A 25612-nucleotide genomic window follows, 5' to 3' on the forward strand; every position below is an offset into this window, starting at 1 on the left:
TCTGGAGGAAGCTCTGTTGGATGTGCTTCCCTATATGTCTGCTAGGGGTGGGACCACAGAGTTAAAACTCTTGTTGAGCTGCTGCATCTAGTTTGGAGTCCAGAAGCATTGACCAATGCTGCCTCATCCTGCTTGAAGATGCTGGTCTGCAGTGAGATACCTCTAACTGATAGAGAAGATTATTCAGTCTCTTAAACAATTCTTCAGCTCCTGACGGCTCCTGTTCAGCTGACTCTGAGAGCAGGAGGGCAAAGAGACCAGCTGTGAGACAAAAGCCTTTGTATATAGACTAGTAAGTCACCAGAACATGGTGTTGAGCATTGGCTAGTGGCCTATGCAGTGTAATGCTTGTCATTCCTCTTGTCAGTGTTGGGCTGGGCCGACTCTTTCAAGACATTGCTCAGGGGATAGCATAGATCAGAAGCCATTTCCAGCAGGCAGTTTAGATGCACGCTGTTTTAGCAGGATTTATAGAATCATAAAATTAAGGTTGGAAGGCACCTTCAGAGGTCATCTAAGTCCAACAGCCTGCTCAAAACAGATCTGATCAGATCAAGTTGCTCAGGTCTATGTTGAGTCTTGAACAGTTTGACATATGAAGATTCCACAACCTCTCTGGGCAACCCATGACAGTATTAAGTTTCATTATAACACTTTTCTTTCTAACATGTAATCATAATTTCCCCTGTTGCCACTTCTGTCTGTTGCTGCTTGTCTTATCGCTGTGCACTGCTAAGAAGAGCCTGGTTACATCTCTTTTGCCTCTGATCAGGTAGTTTAGACAGCAATAAGTTTGCCAAGCAGAGCAAACCCACTTCTTTCAATCTTTCTTTATATGTCCTGTGCTCCAGCCCCCGAGTATCTTCATGGCCCTCTGCTGGACCTGCTCCAGTATGTCAGTCTGTCTTGTACTGGGCATACCAAAACTGGATACAGCACTCCAGAGGTAGCTGTAAAGTCACTCGATAAAGGGGAAGGAGCACTTCCCTGAACCTGCTGGCTGAGCTCCTACAGCCAGACTGCAGTTGGCTGCCGTTGCTGCAGGGCATGCTGATGACTCCTGTTCGACTTGTTGTCCCCTAGGAACTGGTTCTCTTCCACAAAGCCACAGAAATGCAGTTATGGATGTTGATATGAGCTGTCTCACACCTTTTTCTCTAAGGATTTGTTTAATGTACAAGCAAAGGCATGGTCAAAGGGACACAGATACACAATGAAAGGAGTATTATCTTCCAGATATTAATCTTAATAGCATACTGCAAATCCTGGAGGAGACATGCGACTGATTAACAAAAGATATGCAAGGAATATATGTTTTAAATGATGAAGAATTAATAGTAAAATAATTTCTAATTTACACTATTAGCTTGTAGATGGCACTGGTAGTTTCACAAGGAAGATAGGAAATACTAAGTCAGCATTACTGTGTGTTAAGACAGAACTAGCCTATTTTGATTAAATAAAGGCTGTGTGTTCTGAGTAACACATTTCTGCTCCTTTTCTGTGTTAGCTTTAATTTAAAATAGCTCATGTTAGTGCAGAATCTTTTGCAAGCTACATCTTAGATTAATACACTGAGATAGTGTTTAGTAACATTCCTCTGATGGTTACAGTGGTTTATCTTGAGAAGAAGAACATTTGGTTTTGAATTTTTCATCAGACAAAAGAAAGAAAAAGAAAAAAAAAAAAGATGAGGCAGTCATGGGTCCCAGGCTGCAGTGTTTTGTTTTTATTTTTTTAAAGCCTGTACATGAAAGTCTTTCAAGCCTGGGCTCAGTAGCTTCAGTTTAGGTTTTGCCAGCATCTAGTCCAACTTGAAAAATCACCTCTCCATGAGTACCCCAAACAAATTCCAGGCTACCAAAAGCTAAGAGTTTATAGTGAGGCCAGCACCAGTACTGACTTCAGCAGACTTGAGGTTTTACAGGGATTTATGTGGTGCTTACTTTCTGTGATGCCATTTGTATCTGGCAAATAAAATCCCTTATAAAAATTCTGTTATAGCTACACTGTTTCTCCATAACTGTTTTTCATGACATTGGCAAAATATGTCCTTATTTAAGTTAACTTTCAAAATAATATATGTCTTGATTCCAAACTGCCCTACATCTGAGGTCACACATCAAAATCTGTCCCATCCTGCCCTTGGACATGCAGCTCCATGGAGGAGATTCAGTGGCTCTGTACAGAGTCATTCCTATCCTGGATGTGGCTGCATCAGAGAGAAAGTGCTGTTGTGCTGTGTAATTGGCCCAGTCATTCTGGAGGTGGTTAAGCAAAGAGGAGGCTTCAATAAATGGAAGAGTAAATAACATCTTTAAGGCTTCAGTGCTCAGAATACAACGTAGTGAATTCTCACAGTGCTTTATTTATTTCTACATTACACAGACCAAAAATAATGGGAGAAGGAGCCAGAAAAAATACATTCCCAGTCTTCCTGCCAATTTCCTGGTACCTACTAATCTCTGCTCACTACTCACAAGTTCAGAATGAGTATCAGATCCATTCTGGCCATCGGATGGTCTGAGTAACATCATCTTCAAACCTTGTTGGCAGCACAAACGAGTATCTTTGGTCTTTTACGTGCATGAGAGAATAGGTATTGCCATACCCTTTCGTGAACCAAAGCTCTCTTTGATTTAATTTATAAATAGCAATTTTCACATTAACAAATACAGTAGGAGACAATTTTTTGTGGGCAAGCGATACAGACACAGTGCCAAGAGAAATGAATCCTAGGAGAAGTAGACAGGAGATGATTCTTGAGCAGCAAAGAGTAAGAATAGAGCTCAGAAGAAATAAATTGTGAAATATATTCAAAGAAAATGTAATTCTGATCATACTGGTAATTCTACTCTTTGACTTGGATGGGAAAAGGGAGGAACATAGAGCGTTATTTTTCTTTAGAAGTGTGTGTGAGTTCATACAGACCTAGAAGTCCGTGAAAAGCTCTCCGTTTCCCTCCTCCTAGTTAAATTAAGTCCTTACTAGGGTCATTCCAGTTTTCACCCTGCTTTAGGACTGATCAAAAATAAATGCAGATTTTAAATCTTTGCTTTAAAAAGTGAAACATACTTGTAAATATGAAGATGTAAGTCTTTCCATAGGTCTTCCTGTTACAAAACCAAGTCTAGTTTGCATTATCTTTTAGGGACTTCCGTGTTATTGTAAAACTGTGAATAGCTATCATAGAATTTTTTGGACCATTGTTCATAACTAAGTGCTTCTTCCAGAGAATATCAGAAACCCTATTTTGTAATTTTAATGCATTTCAAAGTTCTTTATACCATTCTCTCTTTCCTCTGGAAACACCAATTTTGGAGGCTGAACACACTTTCCTTTGCAAATCTATTTAGTTGAGCTGGGATTCCCATCTTTTCTCTGTATCTGTCTTAAAAGTGCTGTGATTGATAGAGACACTACTAGTATCTTTATTTCAATGCCATTTAGCTGTTACATTTGCTTTAGTTCTTACTGTGACAGGGGACCTGCTTTGGTCCTTGAAGCTTCAGGAACCATCTGACTACAGTGTGAAATAGGAAAGTATTTCCTTATCAAGACTAAGGATGCATAGTTGACATAGTATGAGTTGACTATGTGGCTTATTTTATCATCAAAACACCCTTCTGGTGGAGTTTTAAAAAATCCTTTCCAGGTACATGGCAGATAATATTTCCCAACTGTTTTCTTCATGCCATATGATAGCAGGTTTGAATCATAGTTTCCAAATTATGTAAAGCATAAAACCAGTAGTTTGCACTATATTCATTACTAAAACCATGTTAGAAATAAAGTTTCAGGAAAAAAAAGTACAAAATTAAAAGATGTGATTTTCTTTTTTTTTTTTTCCCCTTAAGCTCTGAGGTACTGAGGCCTAGTGTGTTCTTTACAGCGTGTGTCAGCATAAACAATTTCAAACCCTCTCTTTCCTTCTACTTTCACCTCCATATTCTGGTCTTGAGCCACAGATGAGATCATATTTCTCCTTTTTAGGCTGTGTAGCAGTTAAAGAATTGACTTATCACCAGGTTGTTCAGTAACCTATGCTTTATAGCATGTGGATACAAAAAGTGCATATTGTTTAATTTGCAATAATACTTTATTAATAATGTATTTCCTTCTACATCTGGTCAGTCTTTTTTCTATGATTTGCTTGCTTTCCAGTTTCCAAGTTATCTTTAAGTTTTGGCTCTCATTTCTGGAAGCTCTGAAGCACGTTCTTAATGTAAACCACATGAGCATTCCTGCTGCTTCCTGAATCAGGACCTTGGTGATAGCTAGGACATATGTACAGTATTGCTGGGCAAAGAGATAGACTCTCAATTGCCATCTTTCAGCACTTAATCAGTGGGACTGTGGGTAGTTGCAACCAGTGAGAGCAGATGTAGATGTGTGACCCATCTTGTGGTAGAGAAGTCTGACAGCAAACCCTCTCATTTACTCCACTACAGCAGTATTAGATGTGAAATTCACTCAGAGGTGAAAATTGTCAGTACAAAGAGTTTCACATTGCTGCTTTTTGCTTCAAAAGTACTGTGAGACTAATTGGATTTTTTAAAAAGTATCAGCTATGCTATAGCTCCTTTTCAGAAATAAACCCTCCCCAGGGCAAATAAGGGAATTTTCTTCTAAGAAACTACTACCACCAGTTACTAATTGAAAAAAAAAAAAAAAAAAAAAGAAAAAAAAAGAAAAAAAAAGAAAAAGTTTTCTAGATGGACTGGAAGAGATTCATGAAGTACATATAAAAAGCTGATAAAGTTGCATATATTTCTCTTTTATAGGGCCTTCCTGGCAAAGATGGACCCACGGGCCCACAAGGACCCCCTGGCCCAATGGTGAGTATTGCCCATGGAATTCATTACTGTAAAAGTCAGCAGGATTTTGGGGGATTGTAGGTCGCTGTTTTCTAGACTTCAGTGGATAGGCCAAGGCCAAGGGTTCTCCTTGGAACTTAAAATTCTCATGACGCACAGGGTTGGCAGAGAGCTGTTTGTCCAGTGTAATTTCTTTCCATTCTTACTCAGCTCAAGAAAAAACGTCTCCCTTGGGAAGGGGAGACAGTTGTTCCATCAATAGATTGATAGCTTGTTCTTAGTCAAGTAACTGCACTAAATAAAAGGAATGAGTGCTCTTAACATTTGAAACAAGACTTTCTTTTCGTAAGAAATTCAAATTAGGTTTGTTAGTTGAAGTGAATCGCCAAATTTCACTTGGTCTGGAGGTGACTGCAGGTATTCAGATGGTCTCAGAAAGAAAGACAGCAGAGGCCACATTCAGCCTTCAGAGTGAGACATGTTGCCTCCAGAATCTGGCTCATCCTTCTGAGCTAGGGCAGTTAGGCAAGGTTAACGCCTTCTTGATAGATTTAAGAAGTTAGGTGAAACTGCTGATGGTATTGAGTATTCCCTAAGCAATCTTGTTCTTTTTACAAAGAATTTTTGAGTCATCACCCCTGAACAACATGGTAGTAACATCACAGGATTTAGTCTTGTGGTTCAGCAATCCATGCCTGTTCCAGAAAGCAAGCAACACAAGTCCGTTTTTCTCAAGTGGTTTCCTGAGAACTGTGCTTTTGGTGCTCTTTTTCCTGCAACATGCACTTCTTAGTCCTCTCTCCCAACATTTTTGCTCTTTAACTGGCAGAACTGTCTATGTACTGTCTGCTTTGTGAACTTCTCTCCATCACACAGTGATTTCTCACATCAGGATTCATGGATGCTGATTGCCGTCACCACTAAGTATTTTCTTTCTCTTTTTCCATGTAGGGCATACCTGGTGCTCCAGGTGTTCCAGGTGTAACTGGAAGCCAGGGGCCCCAAGGTGATGTTGGAGCTCCTGTGAGTAAAATTAATTAATATTGCTATATTTACTGTTGTGCATTAATAGGTTTCTGATCCTGGCTTCACTGTTTTACAGAACTCGCCAATATTTACAGCTTATGAACTGTTTGCAGTTAGTGCTTAAGTGAAACATCATATTGGTCTGTCTTTGTTCATTCTTCACAATTAAATTTACTTGTTGATCTTACATACAATGTTTGGGAATATAGGGATTAAAGAGTCAAAACTCAAGATTTAAAACACAGCAGTTGAAAACATAGCAGTATGTGAATTTGTAGTCTGTGTGTAATTACTTTCTCCTTTTTTTTCCTTTGCACTTCAAGCAACTCCCAGGAGATTGAAGTATGCTATTTCTTAACCTGAATATTCCCAAAATATTATTCCGATTTTCAAACTGTGAAAATATTGCATGAATAAAAACCTGGCTTTCCTGGTTACTCTTGGTTTACATTAGGGCAACTGACTAATGATCAGGACTTTTTTTATAATGTTGTTATAAATTTGACCATCAGTTTCATTGAGTGGAAAATTATACCCTCTGTACTGAAATTAAGTAATGGTAACCTCTAATACTAAATTTGTCTTTCAGGTATTATTTTTTTTATTACATAAAAACCAGTTTAACTAGAAGAAAGCAATGCAACTATAAAATGAGTGTACAAAATACATAAAAGAGAAGATTTACAGTCAACCTTTTTTTCTCTGTAATAGTTCAGATAATATTGTGTATTCACATTTTAACATTTGACCACTTGGTCATTTTTTTTCCAGTGAATGTTCTATTTAATTTTTGAAGGCATCAGAATATGACAGTATGTACTTCTGTCTCAATTTGTAGAATAGAATATTTTTTTTTCCAAATTCAGTTTGCTTTGGAGATTTAGTCCAATGCAAGTATTTTTGTTTGTTAAGTGGAAATGAAATGACTGATGATATATAAGCAACGATAATAATCCAATGCCTAGTTCTGCATAGTTTCTACGTATAATCATGAAATCAACTAAGGAGATTTGATGAGCTATGGAACTTATTACTATCAATGTATAACATGCTGACTATTCAGTTCCTGTCCAAACACATGTTCCAGATATTGAACTAAATTTCCTAGAGTGTAGTTAATCCTGTGAGTCATATAAGACCTCTGCTGTGAATGTTTAGACTCTAGGAGTTCTGAAAAAGCAGCTAGGTGGGTGAAAAATTATTGAGTTTCAATAACTGGCTTTCCCAAAAGGTAGAGTAATAGACAAGAGGCCTAGAAATAATCTTGCAGTCCTTGTAGGAGTTTCTTCTTTCCCAGGATAGACTAAGCTGTGCTTTAACTATGCATCAGTCAGCTGCTTACCTCTTCATGCAGATCTTTCCTTACTTCAAGAGTTCTGAGAGATGTCTAGCCTACCCCAGAAACCTCCACTGGTGAAGGTGTAACTGCCCCAGACAACCTGTTCCTAGTGGATGCAGAGCCTTGGTGCAGCAAATGCTACAAATTGCAGACCGATATGTTGTCTCACATCAGCCTTTTCTTCTTCAATGATAATTAGACCCATTTCAGCCATGTGAAATGCCATGTAGCCTGCACTTGCTCCCATTTTAAATGAGAGAACTCATTATGCGACAAACCCCCGAGAAAGTCATTCTCTCCATGTAATTGCTGAAGGTGAACATTTTGTTGAGTACTGAAATGGAAAAAGTATATTCGTTATTGTCACATAGCCCCGTGAAACCTTGTTCCTTGTTTAGTTTTTCTCCTTTTACTGTGGTGTTGCAAGGGAGACAGCGTTTAGGGGTTAAAAGTTTTGAGCAAGAACTAAATGGGAATTAATTTTGTATTGAATCTTTCCATAGGGTCCTCCTGGAGCTAAGGGTGAAAGGGGTGAGCGGGTAAGTCTATGTTCGTGTTAGCCACCATTTTTTTTCTGATCTGACCTTCTGTGTCATAAAAAGCTTTCTCCAACAATTTATGCTTCTCTGTGTTTACAGGCACAATAATTTTCTGTCTGCAATCAGGCAAACTTTCCTTCTTTTCCAGACATTGTCTTATATATAGCTACATTAATGTTTTGAAGGTGAGAAGTATGTGGCATTAAGCATGTCCCGAAATCTCCCATTAGGGTTATCTTCTCAGACCTCTGTTTGCTGACTAAAACCAGAAGTGGGAACCAGGGAAACTGCAAAATTTCTTTGGCTTTTTTTCTCATCTGTAGGGATGTAATCTCTCAGGTATAATCAATGTCCTTCATTGCTTTAAGTGTTTTCAAGACAGAAATAATGCAAAAAATTGCGTTATGACACTGCTGTGGTTGTCATCCAGGGTGATCTCCAGTCCCAAGCAATGGTGCGTGCTGTTGCTCGTCAAGTGTGTGAGCAACTCATCCAGGGTAAGTACATCAATGTAAGTTCGTATGCTTCTGTCTCTAGAATGGATCTTTTCCTCCCACAATTGCTTACAACTGTGATGCTTTTCAAAGCATCCAAGGGGATCTGTTTGTTTTAGGCTAGACAGTCAGGATTTATGTTCAACTGGATTTATATCCAACTAGAGCTGATTAGTATCAGCCATCTAAAAAAAAGCCTAAATTGTCTCCAAGCTATTACAGTATACAGAAGTTTCTGCTGTAACAATTTAGAATTTTTGTAAGCATAAAATAAAAAAGAAAACCCACCAAAGCAACGAAATACAATTCTACACAATAGTTCTTCATTGTCTGTGTGTTCCCTAAACTACTATTTCTCCACCAGCAAGTGCACAACTTCATATTATTAAATCATGACAGACCACAGCCTCGAGGACCTGCCAGCGCTCTGTTCAAACTCAGCTGAACCACTGTGACTTGAAAATGATGACCTTTTTTTTTTCATGACAGGCCATATGGCAAGATATAACTCAATCCTGAACCAGATTCCAAGCCAGTCTGTCTCAACACGAACCATCGCAGGACCTCCTGGTGAGCCAGGTCGGCCAGGGGCTCCAGGGCCACAGGGTGAGCAAGGATCACCAGGCATGCAAGGGTTTCCAGGAAGTCCTGGTCAACCAGGAAGACCAGGAGAAAGAGGTATGCTTTGTCCTTTGCATACACAAAAATATTACCTCCCTTTCTCAATACATTCTGATGGCTTTTGCCTCCTGTCTAAATGTGAGAAAAACATTTTTTCACAAGTTGATTGGTGAGCTTAACTCAGACCATAATGAAAGCTCTGGAGACTCTGTCATGAAGGTAATGCAGGCTTTTCCAGATGTGATTTGGCGGGATCAGACAGAGGTTTAATGCCTAAACTGCTGAAGATTGGTGGCATCTAATTGGGCACATCCTATCACATCATGCTTTCATCTTAGTAGGACTTTGAAGTGAGTTGGAGCTGTAAATGTATAAGCAAAGGAGCTTTCAGAGAAACCTGCAAAACTGATAGATTTGTGTTGGGGAAAGATTGAGCTTTTCTGCTAAACTTGAAATGTATCAATGTTAAGATTTCTAAGTTATGATAGTCTGAAAGGAGCAAGGTTGATAAGAAGAGGGGAAAAATCCTAGTTTATGAGGGATTGAGAGGATCAAGGAGAGGAAATGGTGAGATCAGAGAGAAGTAATACAATTAACTGTTCGTTTACTGTAATTCTCCTATGTATTCTTATAGGTAGGCTAGATCCCTTTCTCCTTTCCTCCTCTAGCCTTGTCTAATAAAGAAACAAGCTCCATGTTTTGATTTACTCTCTCTCTGCTCAGCCCTGGCAATTTGCAGTGTACCAGAGTAGCCCTAACCTCACAGAGGTAGTACTGAATAGAGCTATGATTGTGAAAGTGATTTGAAGACTATCACATGAGGAAGTGACCAAAAACCCAAGAGGCAAATGTCATATTCAAGAGCGATGAATTGATGTTGCTGTTACAAAATCTGCTAACTGGGATTTTAAAAATTCATTGCTATGAAGGCTGTTTGCTTCAGAAGTGTAATAGCTGCTGTTCGCAGTAGCTGTGATGGCCAGAGTTAAAGCGTTGTTTTGAAAACAAAGTCTTTGAGTGAGCCTGTGAGTCTGTGGGTCCTTTCTTCCCCTCCAGGCTGTACTTCTAATTATCATCTTGAAAAAAGAGGCAAGGTTTAGGGTACTAGCCTCTCAGTCATACTGCTGCCTGCTCCAGCTGAGCAAAGACCAGATACTGTCCAGAAAAAGGGAGGAATGAGGGGGTGGGAGGCAAGTAGGAAAGAAAATTGGAAGAGACAGCAAGTGAGGAACTGATTTGAAAAGTGGTAACCTGGAGAGACTGAATGCACATTTCAGGGTAGTTACTTAAAGTACTAGTGTATTTTAAGTGGCTTCTTGGGCAGGAGATGTTTAAGCACACAGAGTATTTTGCTGGGGCTTCAGGAATGGAGGAAGCAAAGTGCCAGGCTACAGAAAAGAAAAGCTGTGTGGCATTTAGCATTGATTTTCCATCGTATTTGTTGTGCTGAGGCCCAGACCCACATGTTGTACTACTATGAAATCACAGAGTAATTAGATGTTGTCATTTAAATGAAACATGATGTGAGTTAACGGACTGCTGGTAATATTAATATCTGGGAAGCAGCATTGGCAATAGAGTGAGTACAGGAAGGGTAAAAACACGTTAAAAAAATAATATCTTTTCCTCTGTGTATAGATAACTGATGTTAGAAGGGACTGATTTTGGCAGGTGGTGCTTGTGCGGAGTTTCATACTTGGTAGAGAGCAAACTCTTATCAAGTGTATTTCAAGAACTACAATCAGTCAGCTAGAGCGCTCTGCAGATTTTCATAAAATGTGATGCCAAATGTTGGGAGTGTTTTGCCGTATTTATAGCTTAAAATGAGATTGTTTTAAGAAAAGAAGAATCTATGTGTAAACTTAAAGACAAATTAATTGTCTTTGGAGTGAAAATGGGGTTTAGGACATTCATGTAGCTGGACCCTTGCACAGAACCTGGAAGGAGGAGGAAAGAGCTCATTCAGAACCTAGGAAACATTACAGAACAATTTATTAGTCCTTGAGGATTCATTTTCTTCAGAAGCAACTGAAATTTCAGACTGATAATGTGCCTGATGTAGTAGCAGTTTATTTAGCAGAAAGTACCTTTTCAGTTGTATAGATCTTTGGGATATTTCAGAATCTATTTCTAAGGAATGTCTCTAAGCTAACCCCAAAATGCAGCAGTGAAAAGTAAGAATTATTTTTACCAGCTTTTCATGCTTGAGGAGATTGATTGGAAGTTTCTCGCGCATTCCCAGTTGTCACTTGATTCCTGATTACATATCATACAGTAGATTAGCACATTAAAATTGCTCTGCTTCTGTGTGGAGGGGGTTTTAGTTTCCAGAGACTACAGCGAGGTGGGTAAATGGACTCAGACTCCATTCCTTGCTGTGTTCTGAAGCACTGTTTGTATTTAACTTGTTCAGCAAGTCACAATGTATAGTCCTGCCCTGAAGAATTCCAGCCAGCCACTTGGAAGTCTTTATGAACAATGTGTTTCTTTTCGCTGATGTCATCAGCATTTTGGTTGTATATGAAGTCAATTTAATGTTCAAAACCAGTGCCAGATTAGCAACTCTGAAAAGTCAGCCTCCACCTTTAAGTACGGAAAGTACACTGCAACAGCAGTGTCCGTGCTAAAAGTGATAGACAGTAAAACGAAAAAAAGACCCGTTGTTTGTCTAGTAGAGGGTTGCTCTTTTCCCCGCAAACTGTTGAGATTGCTGCCAGAACCCGTTACTGCCTCTGAGCTGAGTGGCAAGGTGCTCGCAGAGCAGGAAGAGAAAAGGTGCGGGGAGGCTAGATGGTTCTTCCTGCTCACCTCCTACCCACCACCCATTCAATCCCAGCCTGTGAGAAGGGGAACCTCCTGAAAGCAGTGTGTGGAACTGGTTAGAAATCATGCACCACAGAGAGCTTTCCTGGAAAATGTCAGCAGTGAGAGATCTTGACATCCAGTGAACTTCCCTGCTAGCTCGCCTGGCCAATAGCTTCTTTTCCCTTGTTTACCTTGTCGCCCTGCCAAGCATTGATCAGATGTTTTGGAAGGAGGCTTGGACTGAGACAGTGTCCTGGAGTTTTGCTAGAAACCTCCACTTGAACTTCTAGGTCCTGGGTGTCCCATTCCTGGATGTATTCTCTCACTAGTAACATACTGAGCTGCTCCTTCCAAAAAAGGCCACCTCGGTGAGAAAGGATAAGTCATCCTCTTGACAGATTCAGTACTCAGTGTGTGTTGCCAGCTGAGATCTGTTTTTTCCAGTGTAGACATAAGTGAATGGATTAGGATCACACTAAGACATTTGTTATTTAGTTCTCCTAGTTGATTGTTGTTTTAGCTGTACAATGTGGGGTCTTATCTGTTCTATTTTTCCAATGACGTGAAAAGAAACATCTCTGGCAAACTCAGTATTTGTCAGCAACGTTAACATTTTATTGGTGCCCCAACAGGCCATTTGATTTGGACCGGTGATTTAAAGATTAAGGAGGCCACATTGTGCTACCAGTCCCCAACAGTACTTAATCCCAGATAAATTACTGGAATTTTGCTCTCTTACGTATTTGCATAACTATAGGAGTTTGGAAAAAAATGAACCCAAACACTAATTATTCACAGCACTCACCTCTGTGTTTTTATTTTAACCAGTTCACAGCACTGGTTTCTCTTTTAATTTCAGATAGTTTGAACATCTTTTGTTTTGATATTGTGTTTATGAAGTGTGACTTAAATAACTAGTGTCTGGCTTCTGAGTGCTCAGGAAGTAGTTGGACTTCTGTGAAATAATATAATATGAAAAAGCAAAGATCCAGTGTGTTTTTTCCATCTTTTTTTTTTCCGGTTATTTTTGTAATACATGGGTAGTTTTCTCAAATTTGAGGAAAAATGTAAAAGCCATTGTAAAAATTATGCTGAGGCACTGCTAGCTTTCAGATGCTGTGAAAGTGCAGTTCTTCTTCTACTGGGTGGGCTTCTGCTCTTATGATGTGTCCTGAAGTGATACACGAAACTTACAGCTACTCACTCCATTCCACTATGATTAAAATCCAGTAAATAACTAAGTTGTCACTGGGAAGGTCACTATTCTCAAGTACAGCTTCATCCATATTTGTTTCCTGGCTTCATATGAAAGAGTTAGTCAAACATGTGTTATCAAAGGCCACATGTTTACAGCTCTCATGGCAAAATTCCAATGGAGTTAAATGTAACTTTTGCCAGTTGAGTCAATTAAATATTTTTATCTCCAATTTTAGTTTCATCTGGATTAAAAAAAAAAAATAAATTACCCTGTGTTATTATACATTATGCTTACAACTGAACATCTTTGAAAAAAGGAAATTTTTTGTAGCAATTTAATTTTTCTTAATTGCAATATGCAGTTCTTGTCAAAGGACAAAATTCTTTTAAAGACAAAAATAGATAAGCAATACCTAAGATATCCTTTCGTGCAGAAAACATGGACATTTAATTTTCTTTGCTAGAGAATGTATTCATGATCTTGGTTTTGTTTTCAATCGCTGATGCTATCAGAGGTATCTTTAACAGAGCATTGGAAGTAAATGATTTCAGTTGCTTGTGATGTCCACGGGGCTGAACCCAAGCCATTGCTTATTTTGGATGGGGACAAGACATTAAAAGTGTGAAGGGAGAGACAGCTTGATGGTATTGCTGAAACAGAGCACAAATATGAAAAGTTACCAGAATTTGAAGCCATTCTGACTCAAATGACAAATTCTGATACACACTTTTAACCATTGTGGTAGTTGCATTGAGTGGTAAACCATTGCAGTAACTTCCATGGAGAGTGATGTCCTGTCTGGTGGCTTTCTGTAAGCTGTTCTGTAATGAAATGCAAAGGTGACCTTGATAGAGAGCGAAATGGGTGAATTTTGAATGTTGTGTCATTTATAGGAGGGAACCATTAACTATGACCAAGAGGTCTGTGAATCTGTTAACTAACTCTCCCTGAAGAGCTTTGGTCCATTAGGGAAGCCCATAGAGTGCTTGATTTTAACTCACGTGAGTTTTGCCTTAGGAGTAGGGTGTTCTTGGTTCAGTGTTTATGTTCTCTTTCACTTGGGTAAACTTTCCTGGAAATCAGACTAAAAGAAACCAGAAGCAGACTTGTATCTTGGCCTGCGGTGTGTTTGCTTTAGGAACTTGATATCCATGTGATTTCAAAGAAGGTTAGCCCTGCACAAAAGCTTCATAACTTGTTCCAGAATGAACATTTTATTCTTAGCCCGAGCAGATTTGTTCCATATTTATCATTTCTTACTGGAGTTTATTCTGAGAGCATCACGCATAGGTGTATTTTCTTGCGTGTGTAAAGAATAATAACGGAGTGCATGAAAGTCTGGGATTTGAAAACATTGTGGCCATTGTCTTTGAAGTCACCATGCAATGTTATTGTACAGTAGGATAAGCAATGGTTCTTGTATTCAACATCTGTGTAGATTCCAGATGGTTATCATGGGACAGTCTTATGATGATCAAAGCAATCCACACATACAGACTTTGCCTTTCCTTACAGGGCATGTATGGTAAGAGACAGTTTAGATGAGTTTACCATGTTAAAAGGCCTGCAGCAGAAGTAGTGAATGCAACAGAGGAGTCCCTCCAGATGTCTGAAGCAAGCCAGGGCTAAGCACATTTTAGGTATCTGGAAACTGCATTTGGAATGCAGGACAAGAGGTTTGCCTGAGAAATTTGCTTTTAAAATGGGTGGAATTCAGCTGTTGATCCCAGATGATGTGTGTTTTTGGCAGGTGCCCCCAAGAATATAGATGTAGGTTAGAGCATGTATCTGCCACCTAGGACTGCTTCCTATGTATGCTGTGCAATGCAATCATTCATCAAAGGTTCTGGATAGCCCTTCTGACCTAAACAGCAATCTCTGCTAACCAAATGCTGGGTTGCAAACAGGAGGTTCATACCGGACTTGGAAGACAGTCTCTGACAGCAGGAATCCCATGTATTACATTGCTAAGAATCCCTGGAGAAAAGGTGTTAGCAAATTTCAAGATGCCTAATTGAAACACTTAAGACCCATTGACCTTCAGCGAGATTTAGGAGTTAGGGCCACCAAAGGCAGTGGATATAAAATTCCTGAAATATACCTTTTGGGCACTTTGTAATCCGAAAGTCTGTACAAGACCAATAGGTACCTCGTACCACCATGAGGCAAGGTGGGTGTACTGCACTGTGTTAGCACACAGCGGTCAGACACAAACTTACTCTGCTCTTGATCTGAGATCACCAAAGTGGTTGTATTAACACGCTGCTGAGCCCTTCCTTAGCAACAAGGTCGTATTAGCTCAAGGCTGCAGCTTCATCAATTTTAGTACTCTTGTAGTTTGGCCAGAGGTTGCTCATTAGCTACCTGCAAAAGGCTGGTAGGAACTAATTTAATTGTAAGGGAAAGCTGCGGTGTATGAGCCAGACAGAAAGCAGGAAGATTAGATGCGAAGAAGGCTTGATAGAAGAGGTGGTGGTGCTAGTTCCTCTCCAGCTTTTCTCCAGTGGCTAAATGGTTAGAGCATAATTTCAGGGAATTTGAAGCCACATTCCTTTCCTACCTGCTGCCACCACAGGGAGAGGGGTTTGCAGTCCAGTTTGATGAACATATTCCTCTGTGTTTTGGATATTACATCTTGGAATAAGGTCTGAAACAAGGCCTTCCTCTCCCTGGTAAATTTTTGTGCAGTCAGGCTAGAGAGCCATTCTTAATCCTTTTGGCCTAATGCATCTTGAGATGGCAGGCAGAACCACTGAGCAGGGGAGAACATACAGTCGTGTATCCAAGCCACATCATCAGGATTGTCTGCACCTGAACATCCAAGACTTCTGGATTTCAGCTATATGCCATCATCTAAAAACCTGCAGAGCCTGCGCGTGGGATGGGTCTCGGTGTAGCAGAGACGGGTCTCAGCACAGCAGAGCCCACTATGTGCTGTGGAATGAGCCCTGGACTTTGCTGGGGGGTCAGATCTGCTGGGAAATGGAAGGGTGCTAGAGAAGGGGAGAGGAGACCCCTGAAACCCTATTGACCACAGCCCCCTGAAACCCTACTGGCCTTTTACCCAGACTAGGGCTTGTAAAAACTGGTGGGATCATGACATTGATATGATTTAAATCTTTCAGTGTGCAGGTGTTTGTTTACCTGTCAAGGGTTGAGGCTGGGCTGACCGCTAACGAATGACAGATGCTCTCTATAACGCCTCTCCTCTCCGCTCCCCTCAGACGGCTTCCTTCCGCAGCCAAGCCTCAGTGCCCCTCGAGCAGCTAGCTTTGTGGCAGCTCCCTGGGTTTTGAGACCTGTGCTTACAAAGAGATTTGTGAATTTCACCTGAGACTTTGAACGGTGGAGAAGATCCTCACTGTGCCTTGAGTGTCATTGTAAGCACAGGCGAAAGTATTAAACCAGCACAGGAGAACCCAGGCCCTGGTTGCCCGAAATGCAGGTCCTTGAATATCCCTGTGAAGCGTCCTCAGGGTGAAATGCCAGTCGTGGGATAACAAGCTACGCAGTCAGAAATCTGGCTGCTGAGCAGGATATAAGCAGAAATTTGCCAATAAGCTTGGCAGGCGATTCAGGAAACGAAGAATTATGGTAGTCGGATCAATGTGTTTGTATTGGGTTCATCTGGGATGGAGATGACTTTAGAGTCTCCAGGTCAGAGCACGTTCTGGGGTACACCCTGGCACTTGTGTTCCTACGCTGGTCACAGGAACATTTGGTAACACTGCTAACGTGCTGACATAGATAGGGAGTAACGTTCGAGTCGGAAGAAACTGATGCAGCTTTGCAGTCATCAAATGGCCTAAACAGTCAGGACAACCAAACACAAAGATTTCACTTTTAGAATTGGTTTTATAAATATTCTGTTGTCCATAAATTCAGGGATGAGACATACAAGACCTTGCTCTGTCTTGCTCAATATCCTCTGGAAGCAAGATATCTGCTATTTGCAAAGTAATGATATAACATCACCCAGATTATCATACCTGCTCTCTTTTGCCACTTTCTGCTGATTTATTTTGGCCATGGTATTTCTGCTCTGGGTGGCCAAATCTCTCCTGTAAAATACAGTGTTGCTAGAAACACTCAGAAAGCTTTGGAGACACCCTAATAGGGGGTAACAGAACCAAAAAAGCCCCAAAATTGTCCAATCGAAGGAAATAAACGGTATAAAAGGGAGACAGGAAATACCCATGCTATGCCAGGACAGGGGCAAAAAGCCTTGCAGAGGTAAGACAGAGAGCTCATGGTGCTTTGGTTAAAAACAACGTGCTCAGTATGGAGTTACTGACTGCAGCGGTGTGGGCTGTTTTCCACGTGACTGAGCGATGTGATCTATTGCCCTGGAAGCCTCCTGTTCTGTAGAAGACCTAGAACGCCTCAGCAGACACCAAATCCCCTGTAATTCAGCAGGCTTTTATTTTGTAAACTTGATGTGACCATTTCTTTGACAGTGATGGGTTTTTAATTGTAATTTTTTTCTACAGTTAGTTTGTTCTTACTTATTTGCTTCCATCAGAAATCAGCTTAGGAAGGAAAAGAAAAAAAAATCTTCGATGGCTCCTTACAAGAATGAGGTGTCCTCCAGTTGTTTTTCCCTAAGAGGTAACAGTTACCTGAGCAGAAGGGAAGGAAGGAGGCCAGTCAGTTGAAGTCGTAGATACTGCTCCATCAAGGGCAGCAGCTGTTTTCTTTCTGCTTTGCTTTTACGAAGGTGCTCTATATTGGCTTCGACTCTGAAAGTGTGGGAGCTGTGAGGCAGTGAGAGCAATTACCGGTGCTGGGAGGTCTGGAAAATGGGGGGAAAGTCCCACAAACTAGCCTGGATTTGGTGTCTTTGAACCATCCAAATCAAACACAGACTTTATGAGAGTTTCCAAGTCGCCGGTGGAAACTCAGGGTCTGGAATCCGTAGTTTTGACACCTACTTTAGTTCGACACTGCTTATTGTGATCGCTGCCTATAGAAAGTGGTTTTATAGGATGCTGTAGCGGTAGTGCAGAAGGAGATGGAAAGCTGGAAGAAGGTAGCGCCTTCTATAGATTACTAGATCTGTGATCTCCATGGATCAGACCCAACAATAGAAATTTAGGGCCATAACCAGGTGTAGGAGCACAACTCAATGGCCATACGTGTTGGAAAATCAGACTTCTGTTCCTGGGCAACTCTTAGATTTGGCTTCGTTTGGGGGGGGACAGATTTTGACTGTACTGAAACTCCTTTCCTGCGTTTTAGCAAGTAACCCAGGATAACTCTCTCCATTTATGTGTAGAACCGTCCTATACCGAACCACTGTTTGGTGGGTGAATGTTGGAAGGAAAATTGGCCGTAGCATTAAAAATCTGACTTGTCTGGGCCACACAGTAATTTATAGACAGCTTTGTGAGGCTCTGAGGATTCTTCTGACTTACAGTAGTTGTACCTTGGTATAGTGCAGAGGCAGCTTTCCAGCAGGAAGTACAGCCTGGAAACTGGCCGATGCCTCTGCATACCACCTCGATGAAACCACCATGGCAGCCGGAATGTTTAAGACCCCAGGAATGCCATGTTTCCCTTGAGAGGCTGTCAGGGAGGAGGGAAAAAGAACCAAATAATTCTTTATTTTTACCTCCTTCCTTCTCTGCCATCTGTTTTTAGATGAAAAATAACATATGGAACTATAATCCTGCTTAAATAATAAACACCCCACACAGTTTTGTTCAAAACGTGACTCTGAGTACTGCTTCCTTAGGTTTACCCGGCGAGAAAGGAGAAAAAGGCAATCCAGGTGTTGGAACACAAGGACCCCGAGGCCCACCAGGATCTACAGGTAAAGTTGTTACGTTTGAGGCATCGGGACTGGACCACTCCGACCCGCATGCAAAGCAGCTAAGACCTGCATGGCTCTGTCCTCTGCTTCTAAGGCTTAAGCAGCAGAAGAGTCAGTAGTTTGGGCACCTGAACTGTCATAATGTTCTCACTATGTAGTAGGACGTTGTGATGTGCCACGTAATGGTGTCATCAGTCACAGAAGTATTTTCCTTTTCCCTGTGATAAACTGCTTCTCCAAAACCTTCTTTTTTTTTAAATGTTTTTAAGTATTCTTTTCAGAGATGGGGTCTGGAAGGGGGAAAAAAATAATCTGGATTAATTGCATTTGTTTTCTCATTGACTGAAGGTCATACCTAACTGTGACTTGAGAGAGAAATGTGTATTAATTAAGCACATTAATCACAGGGATTTATAATTAGCTTCTGAAAAAGCAGTGTGGGTGATATCTAGATCCTGTGGAAACAGGTGTAAAATTGCACTGACTTCATTAGGATATTCAGGCCATAAGAGCACCGGCATCAAGGCCCAGCATCACCCGGGAGCTGCACTGACAGGGAGTGGGGGAATCAAGAGCTGCAGAGGCGCCCAGGGCTGTCCTCCCCCCATGAAACTGCCCTTCCAAATGTCTGCTGCTTGGTGAGACATTTGCTCTAGTCTAAATTGCTGCCTAAAAGCTGTCCCTGGCATGGAAGACAAAGCAGTGGGCAGAGAGGAGGCTCTTCGGGAGTGGGTCTCCTCTCTGGCCGCTGCTCCGTCTCCCTTGCCCGAGGAAGGCTGCAGCCTTTCCCTCAGCCTGCCCGGGCAAGGCAGAGCAGGGATGCCTCACTCCTCTGCTCAAGCCATCTCCTGGAAGGGTTTGTAGCACGCTCAGCACCATGTTTTCCAGGCGTGGCAAGGTGGCCTCAGCTCCCTGCTTTTATGAAAGACGCTTCTCAGACGTTTCGTCTCCCTCTTCTATGCAGGGCCCCCAGGAGAAAGTCGAACTGGCAGCCCAGGACCACCAGGATCTCCAGGCCCACGAGGTCCTGCCGGTCACACAGGACCCCCGGGCACACAGGGCCCTGCCGGCCCGCCGGGGTACTGCGATCCCTCCTCCTGCGCTGGTTACGGCATGGGAGGTGAGTAGGCAGGAGTCGGGGCGGCTGCCGTTTGCCGAGGCGGGGGGTGGCATGTTCTAACAGCCAAAGTAAGATGGAGGCTACTGGTGAACCTTGCCCTAAAACGTGGCAGCTCCCTAAAAACGTGTGTGTCCAGTGCTGCCACATCTTGTGGGGCTGCAGCACGGTGAGGTGACCCCAGCGTAGCGACCGAAGGAAGTCACCGTCTGATCCCGGCCTGTAAAACGGACCCCGCGCAGTGGGTTTTGTCCTGTACGTGTTTGTGTAGTTGTACGAGCCTGCTCCCTCTTGGCGGTCTGTGTGTTGATCCCCCACCTCCTCGTGTTCCTGACAGCAGAGTTTGTAGTTTTTCAAACGTGTTGCTCAACTTCCCCTTCTGTGTGCCTCTGAATGGCATGAGAGCATGACCCTTACTAAACCCCTAGCAGTGTAACCTGACACAGGGATGCACGTGTCCATCATTAACCAGTGAAGCCATCTGGAGAAAATGATTCTGTCTACATCTTCTCTGTATCCTACCTTCCCGTCTCGTTATAGCACGGAGAGGCCATGGCAGGAAGTTAACACCGTTACCAAAAATTATGTCACCCAACGTAAAACTGAAATTTCTCAGTAAAGCTCCGGTTACTATGAATGTTACACATCAGGCGTGTGTGTTTGATGTTTACGGTTTAATCTGCCCGTGAGCCGATTTGTATGTTTTACTTACCTGAATGTTTTTGTTGTCGTCTCTTCCTGTCCTTTCCTCCTCACTTCCCCTCCCCGTTGTTCATTTCCTGTTTTAAGGCCCAATCCCTTACAATGGCTACCAGTCCAGAAGGTGAAAGGCTCACTCTGGTTCAGGTCTCATTTGGCTGAAGGTCAGAGGTGGATGCTGAACTGCTCTGTGCTTTCCATCAACGATATTGACTACCACTAATGAACTTGCTAGCTGCTGTACATGCACTTAGCTTCCTTGCACTGCTAAAAAGTGTTGCCTGGCCCATTTTTGCCTGTTAATCATGTATTCTAGCCCATAGTCGGAACCAGCTAAAGCAGGCGGATTGTGCAGTGTATAATAGCACAGTGTTATATCTGGACATTTGACAAATTCTGGTGGTGGTTTCCAACTAACTTGGCTGTCTGTTGGTGGGTTTCCAATTGCTCCAGCTTATTAATTTTGTTAAATGTTTTCACTGTTCCTTTATGTGAATAAAAGATGTGTATTTAAAGATGATATATATACTCACACAATTATATATAAATATATCTATATATAAAATGTCAATTTCCTAATGAGTGCTTTAATTTTCTACTCCCCTTCTCCTGTGTTAACTGTATGAATACTCTTGGTGGTGGTGGGTTAAGGTGGATACGGTGAGCCAACCGATCAAGACATCCCAGTAGTGCAGTTGCCACATAACTCCTACCAAATCTATGACCCTGAGGACCTTTATGATGGTGAGCAACAGCCGTACGTAGTTCACGGGTCCTACCCCTTACCATCCCCATACTCCCAGTCCTCCTATCCATCACCTCATCTTGCTCAACCAGAGTTCACTCCTGTTCGAGAAGAGATGGAAGCCGTCGAACTGAGATCTCCGGGAATTAGCCGCTTCACAAGGAGGATAGCCAAAAGGAGCGCCAAGACTCCAGTACACAAAAGGGCGAATGGAAAAAACCCCTCTCAATGAACTGTTTAAAAAAGGGAAACATTTTATGTGCATCTGTTTGGCCTTTTGTCCAGGTGCCTGAACCTGTCACGGGAGATGTTTACAGGCTCTTACATTAAAGGAGAAGAAAGTGTACATGACCAGTTGACACAACAAATAATGGTAATTATCTTGCATGCCAGAAACTTAGTATGTTAGTGGGTTGGTGCTAGATGATGATGAAAGGTCACTTGTAGACCTTTCTCTGGAGTACTGTTCCATACACTATTCAAACTGTAGCTAAAAAAAATGCATCCGGCTCATTGGTGTACATAGAACCACTCAGAAAAGTTAATGTTTCGTTATCCATGTTTTTCCAGTTGATTATGTTCTGTCAGTTGTGGATGACGTGCTTTACTAGCAGAGTAACACGACTAAAGTCACCCAAGAACAATGCATAATCAGGTTTCCTTGAACCCGGCTTGTTACCCTTTTGCAAAGAAGTCTTACGTTAATGGAAATTTTTTTTTTAACCCACATTATATAGACACACAAGAATGGTCCGTGAGAGCAGACTGATAATTTATTGTGAACCTCTTTCATTTCTGTTTTGTATGCAAATAAAAGTGGCAAGCTTTTCTACATTACGTCTGTATTCGCTTGGTTTTTACCTTGGAACAACTGTATAGACTGTCAGGGGACAGAAGGTAAAGAGAAGAAAACACATTTTCCTTTTTCAGCACTTTTGGGTAACAGTTTTATTTTAAAGGCTAGAGGCACTTAATGTAAACAATATCTAGCTTGATTTTTAAAATTAAATGTGAACAAGTGGAGAGAATAAATACGAGATGAGGTGGTCACACCGTCTATGGATGTGAGATTTTGCATATTGCCATGCCGAAGTCAGAAGACGGGCAGGTGTCGTTGTAAAGGCAGCTTGGATGGGCTGGTGCTGCGAGGAAGGAAACCCCCCGCCCAGCCGCTTGCGGAGCACAAACCGGGTAAATTCTGAAGTGACTCATTAAAGAGCTCTGAACAGCACTGGGGAGACTGAGCATCAAAGCAGGATTTAAAGCAGAAGCTCAGAAATGTTCCTGCATTTAAGTTGAAGTCAGAGATTTGGAACACTTCTGATCCAGCCCTATAAGGAGACGGAGAGAGGCCAGCCTGGGGCTCCCAGGGCTCTGCTCCTGCTCGCCCCTGGCCGGGCTCAGGCGGTGGGCGCTCAGTAAGGCGAGACCTGTCAGCGTTTGCGTCTGGCCCCTGCCAGGCGCTCTCTTAGCTCACCAGGAGGGAGACAAACAGGTACCGTTACAGTGTAATCGCGAATTACCTGGCCCAGAATTCAGCCTCACTGGTAACACAGCCCGTTCGCACACATGCCTAACACCCGCAGCTGTGCCTGCCCTGGGGAGGTCTGGCTGGTGGCTGTACACCTTCCTGCGCTGTGTTCCTGGTTCCCCATTATTTCTCTCACCCCTAACCCCCACCACTTTCTTGGAGAAAGGTGAGAAAAGTTGAGGGAAAGGTGAGCGGAATGTCATTTCCTTACCCGGACTTGCATTTGAAGTAGAAGGTAGAAGTGCATACCATGACTTACAGACTTTTTTATTTAAGCAGCTTAACCCCAGTTTGCAGGACAGAGGCACCCGTGTTGGTAGCACAGCCTGGCAGGCACGGCCGACGCTCGGCGACATTACTGGAAGGAAGTACAGGCTATGGGGGCACCACGCGATTGACTTCCCTGCTTCCACTTGGCTGCCAACAGCCACGGGAACTCACCCCGAACGCGAACGCTCGCTCTGCCCCCTCCCCGGCTGGCGTTCCCCCACCCACATGTTGCACTGACGCCTTTGAGAGGCTCCCTTGTGAGGTGCCAAATCGTAGGTCCTGGGGAAGCAACCCCAAGAAGGTCACTGACAGAAAATCGGTGCTCAAGCAATTCTGCCCGTGTTGTCTCAGAAAGACGGAGCCTCGCGTCGCGGTTCATCATTCATTTGCACCCCAGGCTGGCTGCCGAGCAATGCTGTAGCCCAGTCTCAAGTTCCTGTGGGACCAGGAAGTGGCAGGGCAAGCCCAGGGCTGCAGGGAAGCCAGCACAGACGTAGCCAAACCCGCCAAAGTAAGGCCGTTGGTGGTATTTGCCCCGTATTTGACATGGACAGTAACAGCCTGAGCAAATCCCCGAGCGCGCCTGTGCTGTGCCGTTGGGTCCCCTGCGCTGTTCCCCCAGCCGCTCCCACATCAGGCCCCGGCCGCCCCGGCTGGGGGAGCAGCTGGCAGCAGCACGGCACCCTGCTGCCCTGGGGACCCAGCAGTGGCACACGCAGCAGAGCGGCTGCTGACGCAACCCTCTTCCCCCTCCGCCAGGCGGGACGTCCGTGCAGTGAATGAAACAAATGAGGAGGTTACCTGGGGGTAAGGGAGCAGGCAGAGTCATTGCCGTTTTGTAACTTCATTTATACACTAAAGCACAAACCTTACTTGCACTAGTTAATTTGCTTTAACTTTCTATTTATAAAGACATTCCCTGGCACCCTGCTCACCGGAACGCTTCACATGTCACTGGTCATCTGGGTACATCTCGGCAATGAGAAGTGGTGGCCACAGGTTATAAACATATTATTCAGCGTTTGCGTGTTCGCCAAAAAAAGACACAGACACAGACACAGACACACATGGTCAACCGTTCCTCCCAGTTTCAGTCTCTGAATAATCAGGAGTGTCTCATTCTTCCAGACTGCCCAAGAAATGGAAGTTGCTGACTGTGACGCAATTAGCACATGATGAGCAGCTGATGCCACCCAGATCTTACCGATAAAGTATATGATGTGTTGTGTCCTGACACTAAGAGTATTCGCTTTAACCTACTGCTTTTAAAAATACTTCTACTAGTTAATGACATGTGGTTACTGATGTGGAAATGAAGCCTGCACGATCCGTTCCTGGGCAAAGCCCATCTGCATGCCAAGGACATGCCCAATACTAAATCATCATTTCATTTAAATGAAACAATGTTTTTCTTCCTATATGCTGCTTGTGTAAAACGGATATAGAAAAAACGAGTTTTCCTCACTGAACATTGTAAAATTTGGCAGAGAACACACCAGCATCTTCTACTGTACAGAAGACAACAGGTACTTTATTTATTTACACAACAGCTTTGGCTGGAGGGTTGTCTGCACAGAAAAGCAATAATGAACGTCAGGGAAGTAATCTGCAGACGCAAAATAATTTTTAAAACTTATTTTGCATCATTTAACACTTAAGTTCAGTTCCCTCATTTGGTTTTCATCACGAAAATGTTGCTACGTGCTGTAAGGAAGGCAGGCATGTTCCTGTGGCTTGAATCAAAATCAGATTTGGGCTTCAGAGGGGAAAAGGAGTATCTTTACTGTCTTTATTTTAATAAGGTCTTCAAAAAGTCCGTACTGTTGGGCTGTCAGCAGACCTACTCCTAGAGAGGAAGAGCCCCTTAAGAAATGGCCTACACAGCCCCACGTGGCTGTTTCGGTTGGCAGGCAGCCGCGCCGTCGGCAGCAGCTAGGCCTCGATGGATGGTGCTCTGCCTGTCCACTCTCTAAGGCAGACAGGGCGCCAAGGACACCAACTCTCCTGCTGACAACCACGTACCATCACCCCGTCAGGAACAAAACAGCATTGGGGATATATTTAACACCATTCAGCAGCTACAAGATAGAGACGAGTCACCCTTGGCGCTGTCATTCAGCACACGAGAGACTGAAGTGCAGAGCAGATGACCAAGACTCTGAAAACCAGTAAGATTATTAAAACCCGAATGGTTCCCATTCTGTTCATCCCTTGCCTGGAGTGGCTGTGCAGTTCCTGGAGGGATGCCTTTCCCACCAACGTGGTTTGCTGTTCGGATGCAGACAGGGTCGCCTCTGAGGTTCGGCCTGTCCTTGCTGCTCTGCAGTACTGCAGCAGTAAGTGCTGCTGGAACCGAACCATTGCTCTTCCAGCACCCAGGAAACGCCAGACACTGTAAAACGCTACAGTCTTCTCCCTGCAGCACCCAGGCCCTCTGTGAGCATCAGCTCATTCCCCCACGGCTTCACCGTCCGTGTTCCAGGCACGCCGTAAGGCACACCGTATCACGAATCCCGCCAGCCTCCTCATCCCTCCAAGACGCACCTTTTAGTAACATTTTTCTTCTCTCTAGCAGGACTCCAGCACGCCCACTTGGTAC

General features: G+C 42.9%; 1 protein-coding gene across 3 annotated transcripts in view; it reads left to right on the forward strand.

Moving 5' to 3' along the window:
* Window positions 1–21444, forward strand: part of COL14A1 (collagen type XIV alpha 1 chain) — a 121771-nt gene extending 100327 nt beyond the window's left edge. For 2 of the 3 annotated variants that reach the window (XM_086466166.1, XM_009947615.2), the window contains 8 exons: window positions 4785–4838; window positions 5769–5840; window positions 7686–7721; window positions 8152–8218; window positions 8705–8893; window positions 18574–18651; window positions 19616–19771; window positions 21119–21444. In XM_086466166.1, the coding sequence (XP_086322292.1) occupies window positions 4785–4838; window positions 5769–5840; window positions 7686–7721; window positions 8152–8218; window positions 8705–8893; window positions 18574–18651; window positions 19616–19771; window positions 21119–21444 (978 nt within the window). The remainder of the gene's footprint in view (window positions 1–4784; window positions 4839–5768; window positions 5841–7685; window positions 7722–8151; window positions 8219–8704; window positions 8894–18573; window positions 18652–19615; window positions 19772–21118) is intronic. The other variant, XM_086466165.1, reaches the window with a different exon arrangement.
* The last annotated feature ends 4168 nt before the right edge of the window (window positions 21445–25612 follow it).

Source organism: Leptosomus discolor, chromosome 5, assembly GCF_034619465.1.
Source record: "Leptosomus discolor isolate bLepDis1 chromosome 5, bLepDis1.hap2, whole genome shotgun sequence".
In the NCBI taxonomy this organism is placed as follows: Eukaryota; Metazoa; Chordata; class Aves; order Leptosomiformes; family Leptosomidae; genus Leptosomus; species Leptosomus discolor.